General features: G+C 45.5%; 1 protein-coding gene across 4 annotated transcripts in view; it reads left to right on the forward strand.

The window, feature by feature from the left end:
- The window catches only part of LOC119911337 (echinoderm microtubule-associated protein-like 4), a 35,061-nt gene extending 28,653 nt beyond the window's left edge, over positions 1–6,408 (forward strand). For 3 of the 4 annotated variants that reach the window (XM_038730186.1, XM_038730185.1, XM_038730188.1), the window contains 10 exons: positions 313–461; positions 681–806; positions 1,080–1,211; positions 1,301–1,368; positions 1,491–1,579; positions 1,682–1,779; positions 3,016–3,103; positions 3,187–3,285; positions 4,061–4,191; positions 4,277–6,408. In XM_038730186.1, the coding sequence (XP_038586114.1) occupies positions 313–461; positions 681–806; positions 1,080–1,211; positions 1,301–1,368; positions 1,491–1,579; positions 1,682–1,779; positions 3,016–3,103; positions 3,187–3,285; positions 4,061–4,191; positions 4,277–4,735 (1,439 nt within the window). In that variant the 3' untranslated portion in view covers positions 4,736–6,408. The remainder of the gene's footprint in view (positions 1–312; positions 462–680; positions 807–1,079; positions 1,212–1,300; positions 1,369–1,490; positions 1,580–1,681; positions 1,780–3,015; positions 3,104–3,186; positions 3,286–4,060; positions 4,192–4,276) is intronic. The other variant, XM_038730187.1, reaches the window with a different exon arrangement.
- Positions 6,409–9,948: the final 3,540 nt, after the last annotated feature.

Here is a 9,948-nt window from a genome sequence, read left to right on the forward strand (position 1 = left end):
GAAATATATCCAGATCTACAGTCTGAAATAAATCCAGATCTACAGTCTGAAATAAATCCAGATCTTCAGACTGAAATAAATCCAGATCTTCAGACTGAAATAAATCCAGATCTACAGTCTGAAATAAATCCAGATCTTCAGACTGAAATATATCCAGATCCTCAGCAGAGTCACTGGTGAACACATTTAGTACGTCAACATCTCATTGTGTGACGCTGTCATTGTGTAAAGCTGCTTCCTTCTGTCAGAATCTGCAGAGACACGGCAGCCAATCAGAGGACAGCTTTCACTAACCTGTGTTTCTGTGTGCAGCGTTTCAGATCAGTCGGCAGGTCAAAGGTCACGAGGGCAGCGTGTTTTGTATGTGTGAGATGAGGAGCGGCACTCTGCTGACCGGGGGAGGGAAAGACCGGAAGATAATCCTGTGGGACCACGAGCTGAGACCGGACCGCGACATCGAGGTCCTGCACACACACCCATACACACTCATTCTCTTTGACCTTACTGGTTCCTGGGAGCCTTGCTCAGAGGACACCTCTCTGTGGCTCTTGGAAGCTGCCTGTGTCTGATGTGTTGGCCACTGAGCAGCGGGACCCTGTTACAAAAAGTTACAAAATTCATTTTCCTGTATTCTCTCAAGTCGCACTATTGACTGAGGTCACGCGTATGTGTGTCTACAGGTCCCGGATCAGTATGGAACCATCAGAGCAGTTTCTGAGGGGAAGGGGGACGAGTTTCTGGTCGGAACATCTCGTAACTTCATCCTGAGAGGAACCTTCAATGACGGCTTCCTGGTCGAGGTCCAGGTGAGACCACATGACCTCATCATGCTGTCATGTTGAATGAAGCAGACTTCCTGTTTGTTAAAGTTCAGAATCTGATCATTACGTTGTGAGGCGTTCAGGGTGTCAGAACCTTTGTGTTATGATGTGTCCAGGGTCTCAAGATCTGTACTTTGTGATGTGTTCAGGGTCTCAGCACCTGTGTGTCGTGTTGTGATGTGTCTAGGGTCTCAAGACCTGTACATTGTGATGTGTTCAGGGTCTCAGAACCTTTGTGTCATGTTGTGATGTGTCCAGGGTCACACAGACGAGCTGTGGGGTTTAGCGTCCCACCCGTCCAGAGAGATGTTCCTGACGTGTGCTCAGGACCGGCTGGTCTGCCTCTGGAACGCGTTGAACCACAGTCTTCAATGGAGCCGCACGCTGGAGGTGAGGGGCGGCGGGGTCACTGATGGGACTGACTGCTGATTGGATGAGTGATTAATGATGGATGATTGACAGCTCTGTCTTTCCCTCAGGAACATGGACACTGTGCAGATTTCCATCCCAGCGGAGCCGTGGTGGCCATAGGAACACACTCGGGAAAGTCAGTATTGATCGATGATCCAATCCCCACCCCCCCACCCCCCCATGTTGTTCCACCTCTCTCATGATGGCCTATCAGTTCGCACCTGTCTCATGTTGGTCTAACTGGTCGACCTGTCTCAGGTGGTATGTCCTGGATGCTGAGACCACAGACTTGGTGGCAATCCACACCGACGGGAACGAGCAGCTGTCTGTGATGCGCTTCTCTGTAGGTGGGTGGAGTCTAGTTAAACCAGTTTGAATCTGTTTCTATGACAATGTACCTAGAGGGCTGAACTACATGACCCAGAATGCCCCTCTCTGTGTATCTACAGATGGAGGTCTGTTGGCTGTTGGATCTCATGATAACTTTATTTACCTCTACACCGTCTCCGACAGAGGACGCAAGTACAGCCGCTACGGGAAGTGCACCGTAAGTCTGTCTGCTGTTCACTTCACGTTAGTCTAAAGTCTGTTTGTAGTTTTTAGAGTTAAACGTCACTTTCTGTTAGCCTAATGTCTGTAGTTTTTAATTTAAGAGTAAAACGTCACTTTCTGTTAGCCTAATGTCTGTAGTTTTTAATTTAAGAGTAAAACGTCACTTTCTGTTAGCCTAATGTCTGTAGTTTTTAATTTAAGAGTAAAACGTCACTTTCTGTTAGCCTAACGTCTGTAGTTTTTAATTTAAGAGTAAAACGTCACTTTCTGTTAGCCTAACGTCTGTAGTTTTTAAATTTAAGGGTGAAACGTCACTTCCTGTTAGCCTGACGTCCGTAGTTTTTAATTTAAGAGTAAAACGTCACTTTCTGTTAGCCTAACGTCCGTAGTTTTTAATTTAAGAGTAAAACGTCACTTTCTGTTAGCCTAACGTCCGTAGTTTTTAATTTAAGAGTAAAACGTCACTTTCTGTTAGCCTAACGTCTGTAGTTTTTAATTTAAGAGTAAAACGTCACTTCCTGTTAGCCTAACGTCTGTAGTTTTTAATTTAAGAGTAAAACGTCACTTCCTGTTAGCCTAATGTCTGTAGTTTTTAATTTAAGAGTAAAACGTCACTTTCTGTTAGCCTAATGTCTGTAGTTTTTAATTTAAGAGTAAAACGTCACTTTCTGTTAGCCTAACGTCTGTAGTTTTTAATTTAAGAGTAAAACGTCACTTTCTGTTAGCCTAACGTCTGTAGTTTTTAATTTAAGAGTAAAACGTCACTTTCTGTTAGCCTAACGTCTGTAGTTTTTAATTTAAGAGTTAAACTTCACTTTCTGTTAGCCTAACGTCTGTAGTTTTTAAATTTAAGGGTGAAACGTCACTTCCTGTTAGCCTGACGTCCGTAGTTTTTAATTTAAGAGTAAAACGTCACTTTCTATTAGCCTAATGTCTGTAGTTTTTAATTTAAGAGTTAAACTTCACTTTCTGTTAGCCTAACGTCTGTAGTTTTTAAATTTAAGGGTGAAACGTCACTTCCTGTTAGCCTGACGTCTTTAGTTTTTAAAGTGTATTTAAGGAGTTAATCTCCTACCTGAACTACCACAGCTACTTCATTTGGAAAATGTGGTCTGGAGAGAAAACTGGAGAACTACATATCTCAGAGTTCCCAGCTGCAACCACAGTCAGTGTTTGTGTAGGTCACAATGGAGCTCAGGTGTGTTCATGAGTTACCTGAATGTTTCCACAGGGACATTCCAGCTACATCACGCACTTGGATTGGTCACCTGACAACAACTTCATCATGTCCAACTCTGGAGACTACGAGATCCTCTACTGTGAGTACTTCACTGCTGTAGTATTTGTAGTACTGTGTACTTGTAGCTCTGCAATGTGGTGTGTAACAGTTTTGTGTTTTCAGGGAACGTTCCAAATGGTTGTAAACTTATCACAAAGCCTTCAGAGTGTAAAGACATCGACTGGGCAACTTACACCTGCGTACTGGGATACCACGTGTTCGGTTTGTACACCTGCACACCTACACACCTGCACATCTGTATACCTGCACATCTGTACACCTGCACATCTGTATACCTGTACACCTACATACCCGTACATCTGCACATCTGTATACCCGTACACTTGTACATCTGTACACCTGCACATCTGTATACATGTACACCTACATACCCGTACACCTGTACATCTGTACACCTGCACATCTGTATACATGTACACCTACATACCCGTACACCTGCACATCTGTACATCTGTATACCCGTATACCTGCACATCTGTATACCTGCACACCTGTACACCTGCACATCTGCAAACCTGCACATCTGTACACCTATACATCTGCACACCTGTAAACCTGCACATCTGTATACCCGTACACCTGCACATCTGTACACCTGCACATCTGTACACCTGTACATCTGCAAACCTGCACACCTGTAAACCTGCATACCTGTACACTTGCACACCTGCACATCTGTACACCTGTACACCTGCACATCTGCACATCTGTACATCTGTACACCTGCACATCTGTACAGACGCACGTTTTGCTGTCAAATAACTCGCTTTTGACGTGCCAGTGTGCAATAACATGCCCAACCTGTCTATGAATACTATGGCTTGTCAATCACACCTACATCTGTACACCTACACACCTGTACACAGCTACACAAACACATTTGAAAGCAAAGCGTCGGTGGCTCAGTAGATCATGTGACATCAGATAGTAGACAGGTGATGTTTACCTGGAGTGTGTGTGTGTGTGTGTGTGTCAGGTGTGTGGCCCGATGGTTCTGACGGCACCGACATCAATGCTCTGATCAGATCTCACAACAGGAAGGTGATCGCTCTGGCTGACGACTTCTGTAAAGTTCACCTCTTCACCTACCCGTGCTCCAAACCCAAGGTGAGACACTCACAAAGATCAAATGATCAGTAAGAAATCAACGGGCAGATGATGTAACGTGGATCGATTGTGTGTGTGCGTGCAGGCTCCCAGCCACAAGTACAGCGCCCACAGCAGTCATGTGACCAACGTCAGCTTCCTGTACAGAGACAGTCACCTGATCTCGACGGGGGGGAAGGACACCAGCATCATGCAGTGGCGTCTGGTGGAGAAAGCCTCGCTGTCCCTCGCCGACGGCCTCCTGTCTAATTCCGCCCCCCACCGGGCAGACCCCATCTTCAGCCCGCCCCCTCAAGTCACGGCCGCGACCGCACAGGAACCTTCCCCGCCTCCCCCGACCGCCAACGGGACCCAAGACCCCTCCCCAGACACCCCGCCCCCCACAAAGCTAACCCCGCCTATCTCTGAGTTAACCCCGCCCTGCTCCGTGTCGACTCCGCCCCCCTCCGACAGCACGGTGAGTCTGAAGGACAGCCTGGAGCCGAGCGACGACACGGCCACGCCCAGCGACGAGGGCCTGCCCCCCCTCACCCCCCCCTCATAAACCGAGTCAGTGTGAGTGTTGGTACAGCTATCTTTGTGAGGACCCGGCCGACTCTTAGGTTCAGTTTAGGATCAGGTTTAGGATCAAGTTCAGGTTTAGTTAAAGATCAGGTTCAGTCAGGATCAGGTAGCTGTGCTGGTTGAACGAGAGACAAACACACGTTGGATCATTCAGACTTCACTTCCTGTGGACGTCCCGAGCTCTGATCCAGAATCTTGAGAGCCTTCGTGTTTCTTCAGTGATCAGGACAACAGCTGATTCAGTTTGTCATGGTCTGGGGGGTCCTCACAAGTATAGAAGTACAAATGTGCGTGTGTCAGGACTGAAAGCTGCAGGTTTTAATAAAATAAACTTCTTCCTGTTTGAACGTGATGTCACCGTCTAAAACGCCGGCGGCCTTGTATATAAAACTCGGGATGATTAGAAACCGTGTGGATGTCCCTTCATAAATCACATAAGCCTCAGATCCCGCCATCTACATTTCTGTCCGTCCCCTGGAGAGTCTGATTTACCTGAACAGGGACTCGCACACCTGTCACACCTGGACTCTCATCCTTAAAACATTTGAACGTTTAGTTTTAAAGTCTCACCTTGTTCCAGGTGTGCTCTGTACCTGTCCGTCCCAGAGGACAGGTGGGAACACCTGGACAAAGTGAAGAAGACACATAAAGGTGAGCGTTCTGCTCAGGACACAAAATGTTTCACTGAGACAAAAGATTTAAAGGATGAAGACTGACCGATGTGTTTCAGGTGTGCTCTCCTCTGCTCCAGAGCAGTTAAATAGGAAGTGTTGGGGGGGGGGGGGTCTTAAATGTCTTTTTAGAAACTTGTTTTTAAACCTAAACACTGATTCAAATTTGTTGTGCTGTTATTTTGTTAAACCGCCAAAGTCAATACTTGTGGAAAGATGTTTCACAATAAAAGCACTCCATAGAAGGGACAGTACTACGAGGCTTTTAATGTGAAACTTCCAGGAAATGTGGACCATACAGGAAGGAGCAGAGAGCCTTCAAACTAAAATACACTCTAACACGAGAAACACAGGTGTGTCTCGGACCTTCTCGCGTCACATAATCACAAATATCCTGTTCTTTCAGGTAGACGTTAACTGCAACTCCCAGGATTCATTTCTCTGCGCTGAGAGATCAGGAAACAGGAAGTAGAGAGGATGTAAACAGGAAGCAGGGCCTCCAGAGTAAAAGCTGTGACTGAGACTCCGTGTTTGTATATTTGTGTTCATCACCGGGGGCAGCAGCTCCTCAGATAGCCACGTCACATTCAGCACTCGCATATCTCAGCCAAGCTGTCCTCTGATTGGCTGGTTTTCATTGACTCGCTGCTGTCTGTCTCCTGGACCATGTCACAATGATGTCATGATGATATCACTCCTTCATGTTTTTTCTTTTTAATACTCCTCGTCTTTAATGTCGTCGTCTTTTCTACGCTCGTCTCTGAAGGGCTTGTACAGGGGCTCACCTGGACGTCCAGGGAGGGGCGGGGTTACGGGAGGGGGCGGGGTTTCGTGGGACTTTCTGGATAAAGTGTTTTTTTTTTTTTTCAGCGATCAGTAACCCGTAATCATGATGATCATGTGACTGTTTTGAGCCAATCATGTCTGCTCTCATGCATTCCTGTCAGACGACAGACTGTACTGAAGATTTCAACAAAAAAATGAAAATAAATGTTTTCAAAATTGACGACTCAGAATTCACTTTGTCTCTCTGCTGTTGCTGTGGTGATGGGGACAGCCCAGGGCACCATAACCCAGGACATCAGTCTGTGATCCGATCAGCTGGTGTAATGGAAATAAAGAGTTCAATCCAGGCGTCTTTAAAGGTTTTTATTCTTTGCAAAGGTCAGAAAACATACAGAGTGCCACCAGTCTGCAGAATGTAAGACAGCCAGTGACCTTTTACTGTGATGTTGTTACGCAGCTGTCTCAGGGAGGGAAGGAGTAGGAACCCACTGTCATGAGATGAAGGACCGTCTGATAAGAAACCCCTCTAATGGGCTACTTTCCCATGGGAACCTTCACCTAGCTGCAAGATCTTAAATTATTAAGCACCACACAGGGAAACATTAAAATATTAAATTTCCATCACCTCAGTGTCAGCTGTATGCACATTAATGTAGCTGTCCTTCAGGCTCCTTGCTTGCTAATAACTTGGGTCTCTAACTGGGAGATTGACAACGCCGTCAATCTCCCAGTTAGAGACACAGACTAATCAGTGTTACCTTGTGCTTCTGTGATCATAATAATAATAATAACTCTATTTATAGAGCACTTATCAAAACAGTACGAAGTGCACAGAAGGTAAAACATTAAAATCATAACAGTTAAAAAAGACGACCATAAAATACAACAAAATATGCACAAATGAAAATGAAATTAAAACAGTAAGTGCTGGCTTATTGGATAAAATCAGAAAACACTTTCCGGAATCAATAAGTTTTCAGGCAAGACTTAAAAGAAGACTCTGACATCCTGATGTCCTCAGAGAGGTCATTCCAGAGCCTTGGGGCCCTGACCCCAAAGGCTCTATCTCCTTGTGTTTTCAGCCTGGACTCAGGGATGCACAGGAGACCCCTGCCGGAGGATATCAGGCTGCGCACAGGATCGTAAGGGGTTACACAAACATTTTTTTCCAGAACCTTGGAAAAAGGGCAATAGTGGTTGAGGTTGGTGGGTTCAAGGCCGGGTTTTTTTAGGACTGGTTGAACACAGCACATTTAATATAATCTGGATAACAACTACATGACAGTGAGCTATTTATGATTAAGAGCAAATAGGAGCAATAGCAACTGTCCGCTAAACACTTATTCTTACAGTAATTTTGCCTAAGCACTCACAGTTCTTTCCATCGTTTAGTGACTGCTGTTCAATCTCATAGTTGTTCTAAAGTTTTGGTAGCTAACGCTACTTTAGCTCAGCAGCTAGCGATGGCTTCTCCTTCTACCTCTCTCTCTCCTACTTTCTCCTGCTCGGTGTGTCAGATGTTCAGTTACTCTTCTGCCTCCTTTAGCGGTAATGGTACATGTAATAAGTGTAGTTTATTTATAGACATGGAGGCGATGCTCAGTGATTTAGAAGTCCGCTCCGCACCTTGGTAGATCAGTCTTTAGCTACTGTAGCTAGCCAGTCCCCGGTAGTCGGTGCGGAACTGCCTGAGTTGGCCTGTGTTAGCCGTCCCCCGGCATCTCCTGTGCAGCCAGGAAAGGGGGGGGGGCTGGGTGACTGTCCAAAGGAGGGATAGTCGTAAGCAGTCAAAGTCCACGGGGCATCATCAACCTGTTCACGTTTCTAACAGATTTTCCCCACTCAGCGACACACCCGCTGAGAAACCAACTCTGATCATTGGCAGCTCCATTTTGAGAAACGTGAAGTTAGCGAAGCCAGCGGCCATAGTTAAGTGCATCCCTGGGGCCAGAGCGGGCGACATTGAGTCTTATTTGAAACTGCTGGCTAAGGATAAACGTAAATACAGTAAGATTGTTATTCACGTCGGCTGTAATGACTCCCGGTTACGCCAGTCGGAGGTCACTAAGATTAATGTTGGGTTGGTGTGTACATATGCAAAAACAATGTCGGACACCATAGTTTTGTGTATAGCCGCATGTCGTCATTCCACCGCTGGTTGTCGAGGTGGTGTCCAGCAAACGATGTGGGCTTTGTAGATCATTGGCAGACTTTCTGGGGAAGACCTGGTCTGATCCGGAGAGACGGCATCCATCCCACTTGGGAAGGAGCAGCTCTCATTTCTAGAAATCTGGTCAAGTTTATTAGTGGACCAAATCCATGACAACCCAGAGTTGAGACCAGGAGGCAGAGTCGCAGTTTAACACACTTCTCTGCCCTTCTATTTCAGCAGTTACCCACCCAAAACCCTACACAGAGTCGCAGTCTAACACACTTCTCTGCTCCTCCATTTCAGGAGGTACTTAGTGAAAATCCTATAGTGACGGTGTCTGCCCCCCGACCATCGAAATTATTTAAATCAAAGGTAAACAGAAGAGGAGCTGTGCATAAAAACCTCATAAAAATTAAAACCACAAGAGCAATAGTGCAAACGAATAGGAGAGTTAAATGTGGACTCTTAAACATCAGATCTCTCTCTTCTAAAGGTGTACTACTAAATGAACTAATATCAAATTATGATATTGATTTATTTTGTCTTACTGAAACCTGGCTGGGTGATGGAGATTATGTTAGCCTAAATGAATCCACCCCTCCCAGTCATATTAATACTCACATTCCTCGAGGCACAGGCGGAGTTGCAGCTATCTTCGACTCTAGCCTACTAATCAGCTCTAAACCTAAACCAAACTATAACTCATTTTCAATTCAATTCAGTTCAATTCAATTTTATTTATATAGCGCCAAATCACAACAACAGTTATCTCACAGCGCTTTTCATAAAAGAGCAGGTCTAGACCGTACTCTGTGATGATATTTACAGAAGCCCAACAGTTCCCACCAAGAGCAGCACTAGGCGACAGAGGCAAACTGAAGAGAGAGAGAAAAACTTCCTTTTAAGAGGCAGAAACCTCGAGCAGAACCATGGCTCAGGGTGGGCGGCCATCTGCCTCCACCGGTTGGGGGTGAAGGAGAGAGAGAGCGAGAGAGAGCGCAGGAGAGGAATAGAGAGAAAAAGAGGGATGTAAGGAGAGAGAGAGGGGAGGGAGGCAGCCTACACAAAGCCTTGTTCTTAGTCTTTCGCACCCAAGTTGGAAATCACTGCAACCAATTCTTTTTGTTATAGTGTACCGAGCACCTGGTCCGCACTCTGAATTCTTATCTGAATTTGCAGAGTTTTTGTCAACTTTAGTCCTTAAAACGGACAAAGTTATTATTGTAGGAGATTTTAATATTCACGTGGACGTTGAGAATGACAGCTTTAGTACTGCGTTTATCTCTCTGTTAGATTCCATCGGCTTCTCTCAGAGTGTTCATGAACCGACTCACTGTTTTAACCACACCCTCGACCTTGTTTTGGTGTATGGTATTGAAATTGAACATTTAGTGGTGTTCCCACAGAATCCCTCTTTGTCCGACCACTGTTTGATAACTTTTGAGTTTGTATTGCTGAACTACACGCCATTGGGCAAAAATTTCTATACAAGATGTCTGTCTGATAGTGCTGTAGCTAAATTTAAGGATGCGATTCCATCAGCTCTAAATTCATTATCAAGTCACAAAGTAACGGAGGACTCCT

Source organism: Micropterus salmoides, unplaced genomic scaffold, assembly GCF_014851395.1.
Source record: "Micropterus salmoides isolate LMB-PRFRI ecotype aquatic unplaced genomic scaffold, ASM1485139v1 Ms_hic_scaffold_2, whole genome shotgun sequence".
NCBI lineage: Eukaryota > Metazoa > Chordata > Actinopteri > Centrarchiformes > Centrarchidae > Micropterus > Micropterus salmoides.